The following is a 26,728-nucleotide window of genomic DNA, read 5'->3' as shown; positions in this document are numbered from 1 at the left end:
CGTCTCTATGTACCATCTCCTGTCGTTGATCAAGGCACTTAACCCCCCCAAAAAGTAGTATACCTGTTAGGCAACTATATAAAACACATGTGGCCAACCCTCAGACTGGAGAACTACTGGGTGTGTAGGCTTTTCAACAAGTCTGCTCAAACACATCAGAGCCAGTTTATCAAGGCCCAGTTGAGCAGCTCATTTCTAAAATGTGGTTTGTTAAGAGGGGGACTGGAACAAAAGCATGCACCCCCATTAGCTCTCCTACCTAGAGGATGGTTGACCACCCTTGATAAAAAACATTGCAACATTAAAACCTAATACGTTTTAGGCCTTTTAAAATAATTTGCTCATTCAACATATCAAAAACCAAATGGCTAATGGTAGGCAACAAATATTTTTACTGAGCTGACGCAAGCCCACAAATGTTCAGGAAATGTAACTTTTCTAGTTTACTCATATTTATCTTAGCTACCTTAGAAGTGTTTACTTTGCAGACGGACTAGCATCTATTAAGTCGCAATGTCCCATACATTGGATGCCCAAATCAACTGGAAGTACAGCGCATTTGGAAAGTATACAGACCCTTTAACTTTTTCTACTTTGTTACGTTACAGCCTTATTCTAAAATTGATTACATTGCTATTTTTCCCTCATCAATCTACACACAATACCCCATAATGACAAAGCAAAAACAGGTTTAGACATTTTTGCAAATGTATTAAAAATTTTAAAAAATGAAATACTTACATAAGTATTCAGACCCTTTACTCAGTACTTTGTTGAAGCACGTTTGGCAGCAATTACAGCCTCGAGTCTTCTTGGGTATGACGCTACAAGCTTGGCTCATCATTATTTGGGGAACTTCTCCCATTATTCTCTGCAGATCCTCTCAAGCTCTGTCAGGTTGGATGGAGAGTGTCACTGCACAGCTATTTTCAGGTCTCTCCAGAGATGTTCGATTGGGTTCAAGTCCGGGTTCTGGCTGGGCCACTCAAGGACATTCAAAACCTTGTCCCGAAGCACCTCCTGCGTTGTCTTGGCTGTGTGCTTAGGGTCGCTGTCCTGTTGGAAGGTGAACCTGTGCCCAAGTCTGAGGTCCTGAGCGCTCTGGAGCAGGTTTTCATCAAGGATCTCTCTATACTTTGCTCCGTTCATCTTTGCATCGATCCTGATTAATCTCCCAGTCCCTGCCGCTTAAAAACATCCCCACAGCATGATGCTGCCACCACCATGCTTCAACGTAGGGATGGTGCCAGGTTTCCTACAGATGCATTCAGGCCAAAGAATTCAATCTTGGTTTCATCAGACCAGAGAATCTCGTTTCTCATGGTCTGAGAGTCTTACTCCAAGCGGACTGGTTATGTGCCTTTTACGGCGGATTGGCTGCCATCTGGCCACTACCATAAAGGCCTGATTGGTGGAGTGCTGCAGATATGGTTGTCCTTCTGGAAAGTTCTCCCATCTCCACAGAGGAACTCTGGAGCTCTGTCAGAGTGACCATCGGGTTCTTGGTCACCTCCCTGACCAAGGCCTTTCTCCCCCGATTGCTGTTTGGTCGTGCGGCCAGCTCTAGAAAGAGTCATGGTGGTTCCAAAGTTCTTCCATTTAAGAATAATGGAGGCCACTGTTTTGGGAGACCTTCAATACTGCAGACAATTTGTGGTACCCTTCCCCATATCTGTGCCTCGACACAATCCTGTCTCGGAGCTCTACGGACAATTCCTTCGACCTCATGGCTTGTTTTTTTCTCTGACATGTACTGTCAACTGTTGGACCTTATATAGACAGGTGTGTGCCTTTCCAAATAATGTCCAACTAAATGAATTTACCACAAGTGGACTCCAATTAAGTTGTAGAAACATCTCAAGGCTGATCAATGTAAACAGGATGCACCTGAACTCAATTTCGAGTCTCATAGCAAAGGGTCTGAATACTTCGGTAAATAAGGTATCTGTTTTGTATTTTTCAAAAGAAATCTAAAAACCTCTTTTCACTTCGTCATTATGGGTATTGTGTGTAGATTGTTGAGGATTTTTTTTTAAATGTAATCCATTTTAGAATAAGGCTATAACGTTTTTAAAAATGTGGAAAAGGGGAAGGGGTCTGAATACTTTCCGAATGCACTGTATCTACAAAATACGTTTTGAAATCACATAGCCTAATCCAAAAGAAAGGCTACATCTAATCTTTATTCCTAAAATATATGTTCACGATTCACAAATTATTTTGATTCACCGCGATTGAAATGAATCCCAACAAATTCCATCTTCATGGAATTATCTTAAAACCTAATCTAGCAAGTAGTCTATTGACCAGGGAAGTAGGCAATTTGAGAACTGTTTATTTATTTAGCATTTTAGGATTAGCATTTTTGAGACCAATCAATGAGAGCTTAGCTCTGTCACCCTCCAAACCAATTTGCGGCAATGTGATAGTCGAAATGGGACAAATTGATACAGCCTGCCAAAGTTAATCATGAATAATATCTTATTACCATAGTAACAACAAAATTATAAATTAGTTCAAAGAGCAGCAAAGTCAAGCCAGTATCTGGGAGCATCACATTAGAAGGGTCTAAATCAGACAAACAGAATATGGGCACGGAAGAGCATCACAAGTAGAATGAACTCAAATCCAAGCATGTTTCCATGGCAGCTCATCCCAGTGAACATTTGTACAGCATTGTCTGTGGGTTAGCACGCGTGGGTGTCTGATTAATTCTAGTCCGACGCTCCTGATGCTACCTTTGATTGCAGAGACTCACTAAATGCCACTGCAAAGCTAGCTGGAGTGCGGGCCAAATATGACATAAAAATGGAGCTGAAGCACCTTGAGAAAAACAAAGATCCCTCATCGAAGATTTAATTACATCCTTCAGAAGGACTGAACTGTTGTTCATTGCGGGCCTGAGTGGAAGATAATGCATTAGTGGGATCCAGGTGAGACGTGACAGCGGCACAGCCTCTGAAGAGAGCGGTTTTACCCCTGAGACAGTCTGTCTGTACCAACTGTGGCTTGAGCTGCAGAATACGTTTTTCATGTTTCATACAATCATACAGGCTCTTTAGAGAGAGAAAAAAAAAATCAGTATAGTGCATCCCTGCAATTGTAAAAAGAGTAATTATCAAATATTCTTCTCATAGTACATTTGAGATATAAATAGGCCTAGTGAGCAAATAATTGAAATATTGATAATGATGTCAATTTAAGTTTTGTGAATCGTGAAATACCTGACAATCACAGAGGAAAGATGAAAAATCAATCTTCATTCTGGCAAAACAATCCTTTCTTTCCACAGACATCAGTGACTTCCAATCTCAGAGACAGGCCAACACCATTTTTCGAGACTTCCAATTTGAACCCCCATCCAACTTTTGTCATTGGTTTTGATTGATCCCGACAGAGGAACTCTAACTGTAATGTGAATTGGCAGCACTACAGTGTAAGTGCCTTTCTGAGGAGCAGACTTCAAATAGCTTTCAATCTTTTTTAAGCCATGGTTCAACAGCAGCACACCTTTGAAAGATCACACAGGGAGAGTAAAAGGTTGTGAAAAATCTACGTTTCACGCTTACGCCAAAACAAAGTGCCACACAGACTAAGAACGGAGTTATTTGCAATTTAGCAATAATCTGAAGACCGACAACTAGGAAGAGTGTGTGCGTGTGTGAATGAGTGCAGACTACATGTAATGTTAAAGTGAAGAGGGTATGACACTTAACAATATCAAAACTGGTATCCAGGAGTTAGGCTACCAGGGAACCACACAAACCAAAACCTCCTTTATGTTCGGAGGAAACGCTTGTTTAAAATGACATTCAGCCAAGTAATTTTTATTTATTTTTATTATTATTATTTTTTAAATAAGAGCACAAAAGTTTAAAATTTAAACTTGAATTCTTGCAGAGCAAAAAGGCATGATCTGTCTGCCTTGGCACCCCAGACACCTGAGTATAAAGCTTTGACTAAGTCAACGGCAACTTGCCGGATAACGTTTCTTATACTGTACACGTCCTACCAAAAATATTCACTGTGAGCCTCAAAAAATGACTTGAAAATACACAAAAGCAGAGAACAGCCCTCTCTTCTCCCAATAAATCCCTTTTCCTGCAGTACAACCCAACCCAGTGTCGTCTTGTCTAGCGTCACGTGCGATTATGAGTCACTGTCAATTATGAGTGTCACCGTCAGAAAGCAGAGTGAAATGTGCCCTGATTTATACCCCCATAACCAGCCGCGGCACAATTACTTGGGATTCAATCAGCATTAGAATCATCATTGAGGGGAGATCGGCCCATTAATAACACAGACGTCGAGCCCTACGACACTACGCCCCCCCCCCCCCGGGATTTTAGCTGGCTATTAATAGCACCTGCCACCCAGTCTATCAATATCATTACATCCAATAAGGAAGGGAGCCCACTCAAAGAATTACAATGAATGAGTGAACGCTCACCAGGATATTCTCTGTCACATAACCTTCCTTACGTAAGCTAGTGTTGTGGTATATTTAGGAGCTCATCTGGACTGCTGCTATTTTCTGCCTCCGTGGGAGGCAGGGGGGCTGGGCAGACACAGACAGAGAGACAGAGAGACAGAGAGACAGAGAGACAGAGAGACAGAGAGACAGAGAGACAGAGAGACAGAGAGACAGAGAGAGAACTGAGGCTCTGGGTTAAAGACGCAAGGCGAGGGTAAATTTACACCGGCAGGCAAGAGACGACGACAGCCCAGCATAAATATATGTCAAAGGAGAAGCCTGTTCCGTTTCATTCGGCTTAAAAAAAAAAAAAAAAAGAAGAAGAATTGTGCCCCATGCGCGAGCGGTAACCTTTAGTTTATGGATCCATTTTCCCACTCTCTTCAATCCCTCTATTTCAGGCAAATGATCACTGAGTGCGTTGTATTTTAAGACCCTCTCCTGAAAGGAATGAGTATTGTTTTATACACAAAAGTGAGGGGCTGTCGCCTAGTTATCCTCCTCACAAGTCCTCATACAAAAAAATACATTAGTCACTTGGAATTAGCTCTAAGGTAGTAAAAATCATGGCTGCTCCAAAATAGATTTTGTGCCATGGTCTACCAGCCGTTGGATAAGAGACTAGGCAGAGACCAGTCAAGGTGGAATGAATTGGGGCTGTGGGGTTAGGGGTTATGTGGGTGTATCTGTCAGACAGACTACAGAGAATGATGCTTCACATTAGTTGTGGCATTTTAGTGCCAGGACAACAGTGGGGCTGATAGGATCAGCCTCTCTGTCTGACACATGGTCTCTACACGCCCCACACTGGGTGATAGAACCGTGATCTGTGTAGTAAAAGGAGGTCACACACTGACTGGGCTACTGCCTAGTAGCACACATATTAAGGCCAGGATGCCAGAGATCCACTACTGTACATCTCTGAAGGCTGGAGAAATAAACGTGTAACTAGAACACTGCTGTTCCGCCACATACTATAGACACATTTTGTACTTGTGCAGCGAGAGATTGAAAATGTTATATTTATCTTAAGCTAATAGTCAACTTAAAACTTCTTATGGCTGCAAGGCAAAGTGTTGAGTAGCCAGTGAAATCGTGCCCATTTCAAACGGCCTCCTACTCAAATCTTGCTCGTACAATATGAATATTATTATTCTTTTTGGATAGAAAACACTTTCTAGTTTCTAAAACAGTTGGAATTATTTCTCTGAGTGAAACAGAAGTCCTTCTGCAGCACTTTTCCTGACCAGGAAGTGAAATGTCAGAAATCGATGCTCTTTTCAACTTGATGCCTATACATGGTCTTGACACTTAGGAGTCTGCTGACACTCTATACGCCTTCCTATTGGTGTAAAGAGGATGTCAGAGAAGACATTTTTGTGCTCATCTTGTTCTGTGGTGGAAAAAAACCTATTTCTTTGACGTGAACGTCCACTTCCGGTACTCTGAAGGAAGTGGGCTTGACTTCTATTTTGCCTTCGTAACGAACGGCTAACATCTCCGGCTCAAATTTTTTTTGATACATGTGACCATATCATCGTAATGTATGTTTTTTCAATATAGTTTAATCAGATTATTGAAACTTTATTCGGGAGTTTTGCCGTGTTCCGTCCTCTGACTGTGTTTACGTTGGAGAAATTTATGCCATCGGCTAGTGCCAATGCTAATTGAAGAGGGAAATTTGCCATTCTGAATCGAAACAACGACTCATCTGGACAGAGGACACCTTCTTCAACATTCTGATGAAAGATCAGCAAAAGTAAGACCCATTTTATGATGTTATTTCATATATCTGTCGTGCATGTGAACTGGCCGTGGGCGCCCAATTGTGTCTGTCTATTGTAGCTACGCTAATATAGCGATACATTTTGTTTTCGCTGTAAAACATTTAATAAATCGGAAATATTGTTTGGAATCACAAGATGCCTGTCTTTCAATTGCTGCAGACTATGTATTTTTCAGAAATGTTTTATGATGAGTAATTAGCTATTTGACGTTGGTGTCTGTAAATATTATGGCTGCTTTCGGTGCAATTTCGGATTGTAGCTGAAATGTAAACTATGGTTTATACATGAAATATGCAAATTTTTCGAACAAAACATATGCTATACAATAAATATGTTATCAGACTGTCATCTGATGAATTTGTTTCTTGGTTAGTGGCTATTTATATCTTTATTTGGTCGAATTTGTGATAGCACCTGATGGAGTAAGAAACTGATGGAGTTAGAAAAGTTGTGTCTTTTGCTAACGTGGTTAGCTAATAGATTTACATATTTTGTCTTCCCTGTAAAACATTTTAAAAATCGGACATGTTGGCTTGATTCACAAGATGTGCACCTTTCATCTGGTGTCTTGGACTTGTTAATGTGTGAAAGTTAAATATTTAAAAAAAAATAGATTTTGAATTTCGCGCCCTGCACTTTGAGCTGGATGTTGTCATAAGTGTACCGGTGTCGGGCTGCCCCCGTAAAAGGTTAATTGTATTTAAATTCTAGCGTTCAGACAGTCCTACATTTGAGTTTGACCCTTTTCTAAAGTCCCAGATTTTGATGGTCCATACAGCTTGTTGTCAGACACTCAAATCCGAGTGTCCCAATGTCCCTTCCCTATCCCCTTGTCAAACCAAATCCCCAAAAAGTATTATTTAACCACGAGGACTGTTCAATTGTGCCAGAGTCAACAACAGTGCCTTTTTACTGTGGGAAAATTCCTGCCATCACCCATACTTGGCATCAGAACCGGCATACCTCCATGAGAAACATAAGAGAATTAGCTAAAGGCACAACAACTCTGCTCGCTGTGGGATCAGACCATCCACATTCAAGTTGAACTGATCAGGGCAAACTCAAGTTGAATTCAAATGATCCGGATAATTCAAGATGCACCGAAACAATCTGGCAAATTCTAGTTGAACTGAAATTACCTTGACGATGAGATGCTTCTGATGTTTCAATGCTGTTTCTATGTCAATCATGTCATGGTGAAGCCAATGACACATTTCCAAATTGTGTGGACCATGAAGTTTTTCCAATTCTAAAACGGAAGGCTCTTTATGGAGCCAATTTACTGGCCTGTTGTGAGAGTCCTTCAGTCTCTCCAGGGGAATGAGGGACAACTGCAAGGTGGCACCTACTGGAATAGGTATGAGAGAGATTCCCTGCAGGGCACGTTGATGCAAATCATTACTACACTTTCCCGACCCCAAGTTGAAGAGCATGTTTTTCACACCAACGTCTTTAAGGATTGTCTCAGTTTCTGCACTCGAAATGACAATTTGCATGATGGTTATACAGTACACGTATTTGACTAACTCGTGTTCATTTCTGCAACACTTACATTTTCATTACAGCCAACATGCGACCATTGTGAAGGCAACTTCTCAACCTTTACACTTCAGAGAACAGAACTGGAGAGTACATTCAAATACATGTGGGAATCACTAATCGTGTGCGAGTGCGTGTCTTTAAGCATGTGATTCATTGAGCACAGCATGTGTGTGTGAGTGAGGTGTTAGTGTATCGGTGAACATCTTTGTGCGTGAGATTATGTCGATAAATAGGTGTGAGCTTGTGTGTGTCTTATCGTGTTTTTGTGTGTATCAGTGCGCGCGCGTGCCTTTCTCTCCTTACCTTGGTGATGAGGATGCGGTATTTATCCAGCAGGTCCTGGTCACTTTGGCAGCCTGAGAGGAGCTGCCAGACCTCAGCCCTGAGGGCCTCAGGGACCCCAGGCTTCACCAGCGCCGTCAGGCCCTTAGGCCGCACAGACAGGTTCCCATGCCTGACACACACACACACACACACACACACACACCCACCACAGAGGTAGTTAAGAATCTGATATGAAGAAATTGAGTTCTACTCTTCATAAAACAGCAATTCTTATCAGGGTAAGGCCATCTACAGTACAGGCATGGGCGAGGATATCCATTATCAATGTTGCGTCCCTGGATCTGTTTTTATGAGGAGTGAAATGGAGTCCCCTTGAAATAAAGTTATTAATGTGACCACACATACGAAAGCAATGTGTGGTAATGCAAACCAATTCACATGATCAGAAAATGTATACATTGAACGCGTTTCATTAAAATAATCAAGCAGTTCTCTACAGCTTCCTGTTGGACTTGCATTTAGTCTCTTGTGAGATACACCTACGGTTAGTTACAAAGCATAGGGAGAAGAAAATGACGTGTATATGACAGTCGCATAAAGACTGTCGTTGTACATCAACAACGGATGAATCTCAGTGAAAGGAGCAGCCATATGGTACATACAGTATGACTTATATTGTCACGCATATGAAGGCTTTATGAATTTTTATGACCGCACCATATCTCTACTGTAGACAAAGTGTGCCCATGTATGCAATCCATCGTCATCATCATCCTCCTCCTCAACTCAATGATTCCATACATTTTCAGTACAATTGTGGTCATCATGACTGCCACACTCCCTGTGAGTCTTACCATCTGTTGAGGATTCCACCCCAGGACTCCAGAATCTTCTCAGGGCAGTCTTTGGACACGTCGCCGGTCCCACTGGAGATCTCGCTGTCACTATCTGCCGAAGACACAAGGACTGGAGTTTAATATCAGAGGCCAGTTTGTCATCTCAGGGGCCACTGTATAACAACTTGAAATATCAAAATGAGCCCCAATCACAATCGTCAAAGGATATCAATGTGGGGCACCCCCTCATTTGAACACTGCTATTATCGTTAAAAACTAACAATTGAAATCCAAATTGAAATGGAAGTCATCAAGCAGTTGGTAGAAAAATGATCTAATGTGATGCCGCTACATTAGTGCAGTGTTAAGCCAGAGCTGCAGTCCCCTGGGCTGCTGTGAACTGGGCTGCCTACTGCTCTCCTCTCATGATGGAGCTCTGATTCCCAATAACAGCTGAGAGAAGTACCCTTATTTGTGTTTTAAAACACACACACACACACAGACGTTCGTCTGGCTCACACACTCAAGTGCAATGAGGTCTGAAGCGGACCTGGCTGTCTCACACATTGAGTGGCTGTGGAGCAGACAGCTCCATGCAGGCAGGGTGATTGGCTACAAAGGAAAAACCAGCATGCCTTTCCGAAAGGGGGGTTTGGCCGGCAGGGATGTCCTTGTCCCATCGAAAGTATTCACACCCTTGACTTTATCCACATTTTGTTGTGTTACAAAGTAGGATTAAAATGGATTTAAATGTAATTTTCTTGTCAACGAGCTACACAGAATACTCTAATGTCAAATTGGAAAGAGGAATAAAAATTAAAAAATGGCATTATTATTGGAAAATGAAACACTGATATATCTTGATTAGATAAGTATTCAATAAACGTTATGAATAACCTTTGGAACAAATACAGCTGTGATTATTTCTAGGTAAGTCGAAGCGCTTTGCACACCTGGATTGTCCAATATTTGCCCATTATTATTCAAAATAAATATTCAAAATCTGTCAAATTGGTCAACGCTAGACAGCCATTTTCAAGTGTTGCCATTGATTTTCAAGCAGATTCAAGTCAAAACTAACTAGGTCACGAACATTCAATGTCGTCTTGGTAAGCAACTCCAGTGTATATTTGGTCTTGAGTTTAAGGTTATTGTCCTGGTGAAAGGTGGATTTGTCTTCCGGTACGGGCCTTCTGAGTGGCGCAGCAGTCTAAGGCACTGCATAGCAGTGCTAGCTGTGCCACTAGAGATTCTGGGTTTGAGTTCAGGCTGTGTTGCAGCCGGCCGCGAGCGGGAGACCCATGGGGCGGTGCACAATTGGCCCAGCATCGTCCAGGTTAGGGGAGGGTTTGGCCGGCAGGGATGTCCTTGTCCCATCGCGTACTAGCGACTCCTGCGCAGTGCACGCAGACATGGTCACCGGGTGTACGGTGTTTCCTCCAACACATTGGTGTGGTTGGCTTCCGTGTTAAGTGGGCATTGTGTCAAGAAGCAACGCGGCTTGGTTGGGTTGTGTTTCGGAGGACACACGGCTCTTGACCTTCGCCTCTCCCGAGTCCGTACGGGAAATGCAGCGATGAGACAAGACTGTAACTACCAATTGGATACCACAAAATTGGGGAGAGAATTTTTTTTTTAAGGATTTGTCTTCCAGTGTCTGTTGGAAAGCAGACAACCAGATTATCCTCTAGGACTTTGCCTGTGCTTAGCTCTATTCCGTTTCTTTTATTTAAAAAAACTCCCTAGTCCTTGCCGATGACAAGCATAACATAACATGTTATAACATAACCATAACATGATGCAGCTACCATACCACCGTGCTTGAAAATATGAAGAGCGGTACTCAGTGATGTGTTGGATTTGCCCCAAACATAATGCTTTGTATTCAGTACAAAAAGTTCATTGATTTGCCAATTTTTTTTGCAGTATTACTTTATTGCCTTATTGCAAACATGTTTTTGAATATTTGTATTATGTAAAGGCTTTCTTCTTTACACTCTGTCATTTATGTTAGTATTGTGGAGTAACTACAATGTTGATTCATCCTCAGTTATCTCCTATCACAGCCATTAAACTCTGTCATTTAAATTTTATATAATTCCAGAGTAGTTAGTCTATGGGCTCCCTGTTACGGCAGATTTCCTCCTCTTCGTCTGAAGAGGAGGTGTAGGGATCGGACCAAACGCAGAGTGGAAAGTGTCCATGTTTTATTAAGAAATAAACTGAACACTACACGAAACAAATAACAAAGAGAATCTACCCGAACAACAGTCCCGTGTGGCACGAACACTGACACGAAATACAAACACCCACAAAACACACGTGAAACCCCGGCTGCCTAAATATGATTCTCAATCAGGGACAACGATTGACAGCTGCCTCTTCATACCAGGCCGAATACCATACCAATCATACCAATCATACCTTCATACCATACCAATCATACCAGGCCGAACACAAAAAACCCAACATAGAAAACACACATAGACTACCCACCCCAACTCACGCCCTGACCATACTAAATAAATACAAAATAAGGGAAAATAAGGTCAGGAACGTGACACTCCCAAGTGGCACAACAGTCTAAGGCAGTGCACAATTGGCCCAGCGTCATCCGGGTTTGTTCTTAACTGACTTGCATAGTTAAAATAAAATATATATTTTTTTATGTTTCATATTAGTTCAGTTTGCTGTTCTAAGTTTCATCCTTGTAACTTTGGAGAGACTACTAAACTCTCATGACCATTGTTTATTTGTGGCTCTCACCTCTGCCTTTATCTCCAAAGTGTTACTGTTTGCATTGTGTATATGCTTCACACCTATGTGAGACACTGTACAGATAAAGTTTAGTCTTGATGTTTTTACTTTCGTTTTGTAAATGTAGGGTAACTGTAATTCGGTGTGACTTCCCCTTACTTGGCAGTGGGTACAAGCTCTTTGTGGACAATCCCATGCTTTTCATAGACCTCTTGAAAAAGAAAATAGGGAAATTGACAGATCTTTTGTCCGAAATGCCAGTTTGCTTCTTGTTTCCTGGCAGAGAAGGACTGCTTCAAAGTCTAATCACGACATGCACCAGCTGAGGTGAAAGTGAAATCTAAATCATCTACACCTGGGACGTAAAACCAACACCATTTGTAAATAGTTCAGTTTGTTTCTATTTTTGCACCTTTTTTAGTGAAGGACACGTGTGTAACCAAGTTTGTGTTTGACAAGTTTGTGTGATGTAAACAGGGGACCAATACATTGGATATGCCTAGGCTAAACGTCCAGGCACTTTGGTGAGGTTGAAAAAACACATATCCCCTGTCTGTCCCCCGACACCACCACAATGTTTGAGAGAGGTTGGTATTGTAGAAATGTAGTTTTTATAGTGAACAATAACTTTCAGGCACATCCAGTGTGTAAAAACAGTACAATTACCACATTCTCTTTGGAGAGGATGAAACGACACTTGAATGTACCCTGGATACCCCATAACACCACCACAATGTTTGAGTGAGGTTGATATGGTAGAAATTGTGTTTTTAAACTTAAATAGCATTTAGGGATTGAAAATATGTAATAGCACTGAAATTACCTAATTTACAGACATATACCACTTTGGAAAGGTATAGGGACACTTGGAAACATCCCGTGACAACACCTAACACCACTTACTAAAACATCTGCCCATTTCTAGATGTTAGGTCTATCAATCCTATTTTGTTCCTGATACGGTTCACATTGTGGAAGCCATCTGATTCGTTTCCAGCTCTAGTCACCAATAATTCACTTATAGCTGGTCAATGAAAGATGACTTTCAAAATAAAAAAGGTTATTTTGTGTGCTTGATCTTGTGAACTATGTAACTCATATCTTCTGATAATTTCCTCAATCTCCCAGATGTCTTTTTTCCAAATATACCAAGGTTTTTCATGTCAGATGCATGAATAGCAGTTACTTTTGGTTAGGTCTATTTAGGCGGAAATCTACATTTTGCTATTACATTAAAGAGGTTAAACACCATTATTGCACCCAGAGTCCATGGCCCTTGTGACTTATGCACATTTTTACTCGTGAACTTATTTTAGGCTTGCCATAACAAAGGGGTTGAATACTTACTGACTCAAGACATTTTTGCTTTTCAATTTAAATTCATTTGTAAACATTTCGAAAAACACTGACATTATGGGGTGTCGATCAGTGACACAAAATCTAAAACGTAATCATTTTCAAATTCAGGCTAACAAAAAAAACATGTAAACGGTCAAGGGGTATGAATACTTTCTGAAGGCACAGTTTCCACTAGAACTGCTATAGAAAGTAAGCCAAAGAGACTTCCTGTACTACTATGTTTGTAATGTCAAGCAGCCCTCAACATAGTTTCACTGGATCTCCTCTAAGCAGTGAGAGGTCTGTTGGCACATTGAGTATGGCTCTAGTCTACAGTGTGACACCACTGGTGTTAAGCTTCATGTTATGACTCAAGTCAATGGAAAAATGTGTAGAGAGCATTAGGTTTACACAAGTCATGAAGCACATATTGTCTCAGACACTTTTTTCTCTCCATAGGATGCATACAGAGCATATACAGGTAAATGACAAAATAATGGAAACACTAAATTAGGGATAAAGTATATTGAACGCCCTATTAAGACACTATGTTGGCGTTTCCTTCCATTTCGGCAGTTACCCGTCTCTCAGACTACACGCAGAGGCTTTATCTCAGATCCTACAGACTACACGCAGTCTTTATCTCAGATCCTACAGACTACACGCAGAGGCTTTATCTCAGATCCTACAGACCACACGCAGAGGCTTTATCTCAGATCCTACAGACTACACGCAGAGGCTTTATCTCAGATCCTACAGACTACACGCAGAGGCTTTATCTCAGATCCTACAGACTACATGCAGAGGCATTATCTCAGATCCTACAGACTACACGCAGAGGCTTTATCTCAGATCCTACAGACCACACGCAGAGGCTTTATCTCAGATCCTACAGACTACACGCAGAGGCTTCATCTCAGATCCTACAGACTACACGCAGAGGCTTTAACTCAGATCCTACAGACTACACGCAGAGGCTTTATCTCAGATCCTACAGACTACACGCAGAGGCTTTATCTCAGATCCTACAGACTACATGCAGAGGCATTATCTCAGATCCTACAGACTACATGCAGAGGCATTATCTCAGATCCTACAGACTACACGCAGAGGCTTTATCTCAGATCCTACAGACTACAAGCAGAGGCTTTATCTCAGATCCTACAGACTACATACAGAAGCATTATCTCAGATCCTACAGACCGCACGCAGAGGCTACAGCACCTATAATAAGTCCACACCCCCCTTTAACTTTTTTCACATTTTGTTGCGTTACAAAGTGGGATTGAAATATATTTCATTGTAATTTTCAGTCATTGATCTACAAAAAAGACCATGTCAAAGTGAAAAGAAATGTAGTCTAGGGGGGTAGCCTTCTTTTGTCCCCATACATAAAACATCTTTAAGGTCCCTCAGTAAGGTATTGAATTTCAAGCACAGATTAAACTACAAAGACCAGGTAAAGCCTCATAAAGGGCAGTGATTGTTAGATGGTTAACAATAACAAAAGAGATATTGAATAAATCTTTAAGCATGGTCAAGTTAATCATTGTGCTGTGGATGATGTATTAAACCCACCCAGACACATCAAAGATGCAGTCCTTCTAAACTGAGCTGCAGGACAGGAAGGAAACTCCTCAGGGATGTCACTATGAGACCATTGTTGATTTGAAAACAGCTACAGAGTTCAATGGCTGTGATGATCCATCCTCAGTTTTCGCTCAACAACATTGTAGTGACTCCACAATAATGATCTAAATGACAGAGTGAAAAATATTAAAATATACAGAATAGAAATACGCAAACCATGCATATGTATGCAACGAGGCACTAAAGTAATACTGCAAAGGAACACACTTTTTGGCCTAAATGCAAAGCCTTTGTTTGGGGAAAATCCAACACGTCACTGAATAACTGCCTCCTTATTTTCAAGCATGTTAGCGGCTGCATCAAGGTATGGGTATGTTTAACATCAGCAAAGACCGGGAAGTTTTCAGGATGAAAAACGTGATGGAGCGAAGCACAGGCAAACACCAGACAGCAGGAGAGGAATTCACCTTTCAGCGGGACAATAACCTACAACACAAAGCAAAATATACACTGGAGTTGCTTACCAAGAAGACACTGAGTGGCCAAGTTACAGTTTTGACTTCAATCTGATTGAAAATCTATGGCAAGACTTAAATTGCTATCTAGCCATGATACCCAACACCTTGACAGAAAAAAGCTCTTAGAGACTTACCCCCAAAACACTCACAGCTGTTATTGCTGCCAAAGGTGTTTCTATCATGTTTTGACTCAGGGGAATGAATACTTAACTAATCAAGGTATATTAGTGTTTTATTTGTCATTTGACAAGAGTACTTTGTGTAGATTGACAAAAAAATAGACAATTAAATACATTTTAAACCCACTTTGTAACAATAACATTTTCAGAAATCCAAGGGTGGTAACTTTTTATAGGCACTGTATCTCAGACTACATACACTAGTGTATATCTCACAAACTATATAGAGTATATTGTCTTCCTCAAAAGCTTGGCTGCATACAAAGCCTATATCTCACAGGCTGTGTACAGAGCCTATAACTCAGACTACATATATAGCCTTTATCTCATAGACTACATAGAGGGCCCATATCTTACAAATTATAGAGCGCACAAAACATGAGGAACACCTTCCTAATATTGAGTTGCACCCCCCTTTTGCCCTCAGAACAGCCTTAGTTCGTCGGGGCATGGACCACAAGGTGTCGAAAGCGTTCCACAGGTACGATGGCCCATGTTGACTCCAATGCTTCCAGCAGTCGTGTGAAGTTGGCTAGACGTCCTTTGGGTGGTAGACCATTGTTGATACACACGGGAAACTGTTGAGCGTGAAAAACACAGCAGCGTTGCAGTTCTTGACACAAACTGGCACCTACTGCCGTATCCCGTTCAAAAGTCACTTCAAAATTGTATCTTGCCCATTCACCCTCACACATACACAATCCATGTCTCAATTGTCTCGAAGATTAAAAATCATTCTTTAACTTCTTTGGGGTAGGGGGCAGTATTTTCACGTCCGGATGAAAAGCATGCCCAGAGTAAACGGCCTGCTACAAAGCCATAAAAGCTAGAATATGCATATTTTTAGTAGATTTGGATAGAAAACACTCTGAAGTTTCTAAAACTGTTTGAATGATGTCTGTGAGTATAACAGAACTCATATGGCAGACAAAAACCTGAGAAAAAATCCAACTAGGAAGTGGGAAATCTGAGGTTGGTCGATTTTCAACTCAGCTACTATTGAAGATACAGTGGGATATTGGTAATGTTGAACTTTCTAAGGCTTCCACTAGATGTCAACAGTCTTTAGAACCTTGTCTGATGCTTCTACTGTGAAGTAGGGCCGAATGAGAGGGGATTGAGTAAGGTCTACCATGACCTGAACATGCGCTGACCATGCGCGTTCATGTGAGAGCGAGCTCTGTTCCATCGCACTTCTGAAGACAAAGGAATTCTCCGGTTGGAACATTATTGAAGAATTATGTTAAAAACATCCTAAAGATTGATTCAATAGTTCGTTTGTCATGTTTTTACGGACTGTAATATAACTTTTTTTACTTTTCGTCCGTACTTTCCGCTGGACTTGAGTTTGGAAAGTGTACTGAACGCTAGAACAACAAGGAGGATTTTGGACATAAATGATGGACATTATCGAACAAAACAAACATTTATTGTGGAACTGGTATTCCTGGGAGTGCATTCTGATGAAGATCATCAAAGGTAAGTGAATGTTTATAATGTTATTTCTGACTTCTGTTGACTGCACAATATGGCGGATATATTTGTGTCTTGATTGGGCTCTGAGCGCCGACTCAGATTATTGCATGGTTTGCTTTTTCCGTAAACCTTTTTTGAAATCTGACACAGCGGTTGCATTAAGGAGAAGTGCATCTAAAATTCCATGTTTAATACTTGTATTTTCATCAACATTTATAATGAGTATTTCTGTAAATGGATGTGGCGCTCTGCAAAATTTACCGGATGTTTTGGAACTTCTGAACGTAACGCGCCAATGTAAACTCAGATTTTTGGATATAAATATGAACTTTACCGAACAAAACATACATGTATTGTGTAACATGAATACCTATGAGTGTCATCTGATAAAATTAATCACTAACCTTTGATGATCTTCATCTATATTTCTGCTTTTTGTGAATCCTCTCTTTGGCTGGAAAAATGGCTGTGTTATTCTGTGAATAGGCACTCACCTAACAATCGTTTGGTTTGCTTTCGTCGTAAAGCCTTTTTGAAATCGGACACTGTGGCTGGATTTACAACAAGTGTATCTATAAAATGGTGTAAAATACATGTATGTTTGAGGAGTTTTAATTATGGGATTTCTGTTGTTTTGAATTTGGCGCCGTGCAGTTTCACTGGCTGTTGAAGAGGTGGGACGCTACCGTCTCACGTACCCTAGAGAGGTTTAAACCTGTCTCCTCCCCTTCATCTACACTGATTGAAGTGGATTTAACAGGTGACATCAATAAGGGATCATAGCTTTCACCTGGTCAGCAATGTTCCCTATAATTTTTTTTGGTGCCAGTAGGTGAGAACATTTCTGGTCTGCTGAGCGCAAACTTGAACATTGTGAAAATTCTGTGCAAGTTCCAGAGCACGTTTACTGTGAACACTGAGTCTGAACCTGCTTTAAGTTACAGTTGTAACAGTGGCCAAGTAGGCTACTGTGGCTATTTGATCATAATGTAGGCCTACCAGATTGGCTGCCATCAAAAACAATGAGAGAAAATGCATCCCATAACATTTTAACATGGAAATAGCTGTTCTATCATTCAGCCTACAGTAGCAGCCAATGTGCGGTGTTCAATGTAGGCCTACATTCCATGAGAATTATAAAAAACAAACATGCAGGGCTTGAGCTTAACCTGTTAATCTACTTGTCCTTCAGACAAGGAGGTGCCTGAAAATGTTGTGTTTGATGCAAGAAACGACTTTACAAAATAAAATGCATTCCCATACCATTATTACAGAGAATCAGACAAATTATGCTATCCTCTGCCTATTGGCTTCTTAGCTTATTCAAGCCAGCCTCCAAATTCAACATTGCCCCTTTAAACAAAAAAAGCTCTTTACCTGACTCTCTTTTTTAAGATGTCCAGAAATGTATTCGTTTTGTGCTCTTGTAGAAAGCAAATCACTCCCCTATTGCTGGCTACAAATGATCTATAAAATTGGGCTAATAACTTACTAACTAGCAAAGGATATGAATAAAATGTGCACACGTGGCTACATGCAGCTCTCGCTTAAATATCAAAACAAGCGCATCTACTCACGACCGCTCATGCTGTAAACACAGTCCAGTTCAAAGTAAATGTCACAGATCCATATATGGCAATGGTCAATTTCATATAAGCCTACTGCAGCTCTGATCGGTTATGCCGCACCGGTCTGTGTAGAGTACGGGTTGAGTCGTGTGTGTCAATACAATAAAACCCTACTCCGATGCGTTCTGCCTACAACAAAATCTCTTGCATAGTTAATTTTGTTTCAGTATGTTGCATTGAATGTGGCTAATATTGCATTGATTCGATCACAATTGCTACAGTAAAGGGAAACGTTGATAGTGTAAACAGGGAAAACTCTAGAACAGTGGTCACCAACCTTTTCTGAGTCAAGATCACGGAGTCAAAATGCAAGCCGAGATCTACTAATCAGATTTGTTTTTAACATGACTTAAACGTAAGCCTATGCAACATTAACCAATTAAAAACAGTACTGTAGCAATGAGGTTTGTGCAATAAGCTAAAGAACCAATACATTATCATTGCTTCAATTGCCTGCCAATGTATTGTTGTTCAGGACATTTTTTTCCAATTACATTTCAAAACACCAGGTAAGCAATATGATCACCCCGGTAATAGATCCGTTGTTGTATTACTTGTGAGGCACAGTAGAGTGAGCTTTTCATTTTATTCGGCTGATGGTGCCTGCATCTGATGGTCAGTCTCAGCGGAGGGGGAGCAGCAGACTGAGGGTTCGCCTCTCAACATCCCTCCGCTCTCCCTTTCCTCCACTGACATTAAACAAAAAAAGGGACAGTCTTCCAGCTGATGGCAAAACTCGAGTCGCACCGCATTATTTCTGCCTCATGCACAAATTCATGTTGTTATTCATATGAACAGGGAAAGGGAAATATTCCTTGATATTCAAAAAGATGCAAGCCACTAATAATAACAACGCAAGCCTATGGATACACTCATTTATCCTGCTGCAATGCTTGTTGTAGAGATGAATGGAAATAGGAAGAAAGCACATTTTATGGCTTATAAAAGTGTTGAATACAAAGTGTTGACAGTGCTGAGTAAGAATTTAAACATGAACTCAATCATAAAAACAGCAGCTCTTTGCTGTATTCGTTGACAGTCTCTCTCTAGTCATGGTTTTACACGTTTTAAAATCTCACAGTATCAACTTTGCTGTAGATTTCTTTTATGCCTGCTACTTAACTGCAGACACGGTAATCTGAGCCATCCGATTTGCGAGTGGTAGGGCTATTGCACTTGATTTGCTTTCCTGGACCACCGGTAAGGCAGAATTTGTACCTTCAGACACATGAAATGGTTCAAAATGGCAACAGTTCACCTGCCTGGCGGGCAGGGCAGCTGAAATCGGGTGCACCTACTGCCAACAGCCCGAGAATTAAAAGAAAATAAGACAAGGCTTTATCGGGTTTTTTTTACCAAAATGTTTGGCGATCGACTAGGAATGCCTTGGAGATCGACCAGTCAATCCGGTTGGTGACCACTGCTCTAGAAAGTTAAGTGAAATTCAATCTCATGCTTCTCTCTGTGGACTGATATTTATTCTGCGTGGCAGTCCCGGGTGGAGCTGCGCGGCAGTCCCAGGGCTACTGCGTGTCAATGCGCTGCTTACAGGGAGCATTGTTGGGGTCAGTCTCTGTCATGGAAAGAGCAGGCGTTCCAAATGTTTTGTACACTCAGTGTATATACCGAGTATATGGTCTTTCTCACAAACTTCGCTGCATACAAAGCCTATATCTCATAGGCTGTGTACAGAGCTGAGCACATGAGCAGAGGGTTTGAGCTGTGGTGTGTATATTGCTACCCATTCAGTAGGGTCATGAGTGTGCATGTGCTTGTATGTTTGCTGTGTGAATGCATGTGAATGTGCACGCGTGTGCTCGTGTGGATGAAAAAAAGCACACTGAAAATATAAATCACAGTGGGCTGACAGAAAAATTGAGAAAAAGGAGACATTCCGGGTCACACTGCTGCACATTGTAATTTACAATAATACAAGAAAATGTATGTGCACGTGTGACTGGCAAGAAATGTGCAGGCAGGCAGCAGCAGCAGCATCCTCACACACTGGGAAAGCATTCAGTCCCGTCTACAATGGCGGCTGAACTCCAGCTAGAAATCCCTGAAAGGCTTTCTTTTCACGCCGCCTCCACCGGCAGCTGAAACGCAGCAGAACCTTTAGAAATGCTTGTACATTTTACTGTGAATGGCTTCTCCTCTCTGGCAAGGCTTTTTTTGACACAGTGCCGGCCTTGGAGAGTGCCTCTCTAACGCCAAGGAGGTGACAAGGTTCAAAAGACTGGTGTGGGCGGACATCTCACTCAGAAGCAACTATTATTCTTTTTGCAGTTGGAATGGTACCACTCCAGCAGAGCAGAGTTAGGTCCAGCAGAATGCTGAAAATGTACCCAGAGCACATTCAAGCTGCAACTGACTGTAATGATGTGCTGTACATGTACTTATTGTAGGTTTCCCTGGATAACAAGGCTTGCTAACAAAACTGGTCCAAAGAGCATTCCAACCTCTTACAATCAAGAGCCCCCCGGGAAAAAACTGAGAAGTGCCGTGTCGGAAAAGCTGTGCTTGTGGGAAGGCAGAAAAGCCACCGTTTACATTGTTGGATCATTGGAATGTGTGTTCTGGGCACCTTTGGAGTCCAAATGGTGATGTTATTTCTCCTGTTTTGCATTCATTCAAAAAAAGGCCCAGCAACCCTAATTTATGGTAAAAAAAGGGGTTCTAACTAATAATGTGTATTGGCCATCAACAGCGAGCCTTTTGGGGTAAAAGGTGTTTGATACAGAGGTGGATACAACATTTGCACGTGTCTTTTCTGGGGCCTGGAGTTTTTCCTGATCTCATGACCTGGTTAGGTAAAACTCGGTCCTATTCGTAGGCTATGACAAAATATGATTATTATCATCATCATTATTATTATTATTATAGATAGCACAGATGAAAAGGGAAGCTATGACTATATGACATTTTTTTATTTTTTATTGTCGGCTCATATGATGGATCAAACCCTTCCAAACTACCACCAACCTTGTTATCCATTCTGAATCTGATATCAAAAGAGCCAGAGACAATTTCAATGGACAACATACTCTGTAAAAGGGCCGGCCCTAGCCTTTTGGTGGCCCTAAGCAAGACTTGGTTGGGGGCCCTAACCGAGATGTGTAGCTTAGTGAACTGCTATAGCAGGGCTGAGCTTTATGCACAGAATGGTTACAGTGTCTTTAAATATGAATCTCACTCTATACACACACGACGTTAATGGGCAATTCCGCCACTTTTCAACCTCATATTCATTATCTCCAGCGCCATACCATGTCTACATATGTAAAAATGGCACGTTTCTATGATCTGTGGTTTAAAAGATTAGAATCATAGTCAAAATGTAAAATAAATAAATAAATCTGTGACATGACAGGGCAGGATTTAAAGCAGGAGTTGGAACCAGTTCTGGGAACAGAAATGGAAACCATTAAAAATATATATAAAATATATGGTTCTGTTCAGAATGAAACGATTGAAAAATAATGTAGGTTCCCACCACTGATTAAAAGGGAGACTGATTTTCAAAACCTGCAACGCGTTTCTAGCCAGAGAGAGGGTATTTTTTTGCTCCCCAAGTTTGAAAACTACTGTTTATACATTTTTTGGAACAACATTATCATGTAGAACTTAACGTTCTATTTTAGAAATGTGCCGTTTTCACATACAGTTGAAGTCGGAAGTTTACATACACCTTAGCCAAATACATTTAAACTCAGTTATTCACAATTCCTGACATTTAATCCTAGTTAAAATTCCCAGTCTTAGGTCAGTTAGGATTACCACTTTATTTTAAGAATGTGAAATGTCAGAATAATGGTAGAGAGAATTATTTATTTCAGCTTTTATTCCTTTCATCACATTCCCAGTGGGTCAGAAGTTTACATACACTCAATTAGTATTTGGTAGCATTGCCTTTAAATTGTTTAACTTGGGTCAAACATTTTAGGTGGCCTTCCAAAAGCTTCCCACAATAAGTTGGGTGAATTTTGGCCCATTCCTCCTGACAGAGCTAGAGTAACTGAGTCAGGTTTGTAGGCCTCCTTCCTCGCATACACTTTTTCAGTTCTGCCCACAAATTTTCTATTGGATTGAGGCCTCATTTTAAATGAATCATTTTAAATGAAATTTAAATGAATACTGCCTAATCCTAACCTTTCCTCTTCAGATTTTAAGTTATCACCCTGGACCTTAGTGGGGGAGCTGACGCCGTATAGCTGTGTGATGACTAATCAAGGCTGCTATAGTGTCAACCATGTTAGATGGGCTGTTTATACTAGGATTACCCAGCATGTGGTGGGATTGCTTAACACCCACATGGCGATCAGTGTTAGTGATCAAGCATTCATTGCCTCTTTTTGGGAAGGTCTCTTAGAGCTTATTTTAGGCTTATTCTAGTAATCTATGGGGTCTCACTCTCGTTATCAGGTAATTTATTCTTCTCTCATGGCTATGTCTAATGGTATCTGCCGGTAAGCCTTCAGCTCAGGTAGACTATTTGTAGGTTTTGATTATCAGGTCACTCCCACTGTGCACGCTGCAGACGCATCAGCTACTGCTGAGCAATTTCAGTATGACATTAGGCTATTTAGATAAGGTGGGTACGTAGCTAACGTTTTGCTACGGTTCTCGGGTTTTAGTAATACTGTGTGGCTTTTTTTTGCTACGTGATGGTATGCTGAGCTGTGCCATGCATCAGTCTACTGTATGGTCTTCTCTCTGTACAATGTCTTCTGTTATATAACCGCGCATGTCTTTTCTATTCCAAATTCAGTCAGGCATGTCAAAAGAGTATCTCCTCTCTCAGTAGCGCAGGTTTGAAAATCACGTTAAGGCAATGGTGTTCAAAAATACGCTTTTCCAGATGCGGTCTGTATGATGGCTTCAGGGGGTGTTCCTTCCCTTTCATTTTTGCGTGATCTCTTAAGTTCTGTTTGCATTATGTATGCTCACATGTGGAACACTTGTCATCACCGGAACTAACACTGCTTTCTCATGTTACGCTGCCTGCATGCTGAGCACGGGCAGCAGCTGGCGAACCTCTGTTCAACATTGATGCTGGCAACCAGTGAGAAGACACTGGATCTCATCGCGGCTCTGGTTCCTTCGTCAGTGCCGAGGGCTAGCTCTGAGCTATTGGCAACCAATTCTGCGTCGCCGCTGCTACTTCTCTCTGATCCTCTGCTGCTACCATGTTACAATTTAAAATGTTTCTGAGGATTGTGAAACCTACCCGAGTTCTTGTGGTATTGGTATATGATCACGATTGTCGGCCTGTGTTCCATTAGCTATGTTGCATCTGCCTAATGGGCTTCAAAAGAGCAATCTTCAGGCAACGACAAAGGTCACTATCACCCTCACTCTGTATAAATAGATTCATGTTAAGGGTGTTCGGCTCATACAATCATTTGTACTTGAGGCAGTTGTCTTTCTATGAGTTTTTACGGTAGGGAAATACAGTTCGTATTAATTTATTTTTAATCATTGCATGATCTCACAATTTAATCAGGGACACACGTTCACCGTGTTGGGTAAGCATTCCCAAACTGATAGGGAGGGTAAAGGTACCATTGCTCAAACTAACTCTCCTTTCTGTCCTCTTTTCCGCTACCTGCAATGGCGACCACTGGCCACTCCGGGTGATCCATTATTCGTCACTGATGCAGGCAAACCAATGACAAAATACTGATTTTTCATCCCGGCTCTGTCTCCTCCTGCGAGGCTATCTCCTGAGCTATACGCAAACTTATTCGTTTTGCATCGGCGCCGCTTCAACGGCTTCTCTATCTGTCCCTGCATCCACACTGGAGATCATGGGGCACTGGTCCTCTGCTTCCTATGAACGCTATATTAGATCAAACGCCAAGGAGATTTTGGATGTGAAAAGTGATGAGTTTATTTGCGAGTTCCATGCCTTATATAGATCGCTATGTCGGCGTTCAGAGATCTGTTCTTAACTGACTTGCCTAGTTAAATAAGGGTTCAGCTAACCGTCAATAGCATTGCTTTGGTTGTTATCGCAATCAAGTTCCGTGCATATTGCTTAGGTTGTGTGTTTAAAAATATATATATATTTAAACCATTATTTAACTAGGCAAGTCAGTTAAGAACAAATTCTTATTTACAATGGTGGCCTACCCCGGCCAAACCCAGACGACGCTTGGCCAATTGTGCGCCGCCCTATGGGACTCCCAAACACGGCCGATTGTGATGCAGCCTGGATCCGAACCAGGGACTGTAGTGACGCCTCTTGCACTGAGATGCTGCGCCACTCCGTTAGCCCACTAGATGATAGATATTTCATGTAGGCCACAGATGATCAGGCTACTCGTATAGATCAGTGAGAGCACCCGGCGGTGCGTCTCTAGGGCAGCTGGGTTCACACTGCTACATTGGCAAAATAGGCAGATAGTTCACACGTGCCAAGATGAAGCTTATCTGGCCTTAAATCAAGGGTACCCGGCGGTACGTCACGAGGGATAGCGTCATAAGTCGTTCAGTTTAAGCCATATATGGTTAACATTCCAACATAGTATTCATTCTTGCGATTGTAGGTTGACTTTATATTTATGTATTTATTTATATATTTTACCCCCTTCTCCCCAATTTCAATCTTGTCTCATCGCTGCAACTCCCCAATGGGCTCGGGAGAGGCGAAGGTCGAGTCATTCGTCCTCCGAAACATGACCCACCAAGCCACGCTTCTTAACACCCGCCCGCTTAACCCGGAAGCCAGCCGCACCAACGTGTCGGAGGAAACACTATTCAACTGACAACACAGGTCAGCCTGCAGGTCTCCGGCCCGCCACAAGGTGTTGCTAGAGCGCGATGAGCCAAGTAAAGCCCCCTCGGCCAAACCCTCGGACGCAGCCCTATGGAACTGCCGATCACGGCCGGTTGTGATATAGCCCGGGATCAAACCTTTTTGGGGGATTGGTATAGCTTACCGCTCTCACTACCCGTAGACTATTTTCTTTTGATGCTTTGCTTGGCCAGTGATCTACCCTGAAGGAGCAGAGCCTATATGCCAAGATTTGAATTATTCATTGCTTAATAAATGGTTAAACATATTTCTACATGGCGTTTTCTTTCTGAAATTAAGCGGAACCAGTTCAGAAGGGAAAAAGAGTGCCCCGCCTCAGGCTGACGCATCAGCTGAGATGGCAGCAATTAGAGACTAGTAACAATCACACCTACCTTATTGGCAGTCTATTTAAGCTGACCGGGTCTGCTCACTGCCTGTAGGCTATATTATATTGATGCTTTGCTTGGGCAGTGAGCTACACTGAAGGAGAGAGCCTATACATGAAGACTTGCATTAATTCATTGCTTAATAAAATGGTTAAATATTTCTACGTGGCGTCTTTCTGAAGTGTGTGTACTTTACTGTATTTATACTTGGGATACCGCTTTTCAACAGGAAACTTTTTTTTATCACTGGAGGACGTCTAAGCTTTTTGCAAAGCAGGGTTACATCGTCTTTATTTAAGCGCCAAAGCTGAGAGATCTCTTTATAGGTTAAAACATTCCAAAAGTGTATTTCATTTTTGCTAATTTAAGTGCAAAGATATTTCCTTATTTTATTTAGGTAAAGCGATGCCCACCTGTCCTGGTGAAGAATAGCCGTACTGTTAAGCCTCTGTGCTTTGGCAGTCGTTCTGACGCTGGTATCACACAAAAATATGGATGAGTTTAGCTAATTCTAGGTATAGCCGACCAACCATTCCCAGGCCCTTTATTTCATTCATTATGTCATCCACTGTTCTAACACCCTTGCCTCTCTTTAGCTCTGGTAAAACAGCAAGCTGGTATCTGCCCTACTCCATGCAATAGTGGGCTGTCACACATTGGAAGTCCTCTGTGGACCATACATTTGCTTTTGACGTAGCGGGGAGTAGAGTCTCGACGGATTGGTACAGGCACATCTCAGGCAGGAGAGGAGAGTGAGCGGAAAAAAAGAAACCAAGTGCAGAATGCAGACTGTCAAACGAGATGCAACTAAGCTGTTGAGAGGCGTAGTTGATGAGTCCCTGTAGGCTGTAGCTAGGATACCACTGTGACTGACAAGTGAATCCACCTGTCGCAGCGAGTGTGGGGGTGACACTGGGACAGGGTCGTAGTCACTAGATAAAACAGGCAGAAATTGGAGGAGGTACTATGTCAACTTGTCAAGTAAGTGTGCTTTCTTTACCATTGCAAAAGTTTTTTTCTAAGTCATGAACTAATGACTATGTCTGGTAAAGGTGTTCTGTGCTGCTGCTTTGAAAGTGATGTGCCGGGCGTCACACCAGATTGAAAAGTACTGGGGGAAATGCCAGCTCGCT

General features: G+C 41.7%; 1 protein-coding gene across 3 annotated transcripts in view; it reads right to left on the bottom strand.

Moving 5' to 3' along the window:
* Positions 1–26,728, bottom strand: part of LOC120054646 (rab GTPase-activating protein 1-like) — a 168,455-nt gene that overhangs the window by 94,033 nt on the left and 47,694 nt on the right. For all 3 annotated transcript variants that reach the window (XM_039002152.1, XM_039002153.1, XM_039002154.1), the window contains exons 12-13: positions 8,943–9,036; positions 8,107–8,257 (exon numbers count right to left, since the gene is read on the bottom strand). In XM_039002152.1, coding sequence (XP_038858080.1) covers positions 8,107–8,257; positions 8,943–9,036 — 245 coding nt within the window. The remainder of the gene's footprint in view (positions 1–8,106; positions 8,258–8,942; positions 9,037–26,728) is intronic.

The sequence above is a fragment of the Salvelinus namaycush genome, chromosome 10 (assembly GCF_016432855.1).
Source record: "Salvelinus namaycush isolate Seneca chromosome 10, SaNama_1.0, whole genome shotgun sequence".
Taxonomy (NCBI): Eukaryota; Metazoa; Chordata; class Actinopteri; order Salmoniformes; family Salmonidae; genus Salvelinus; species Salvelinus namaycush.
Note: the sequence above shows the minus strand (reverse complement) of the source record. Positions and strands in the feature narration are given on the sequence as shown.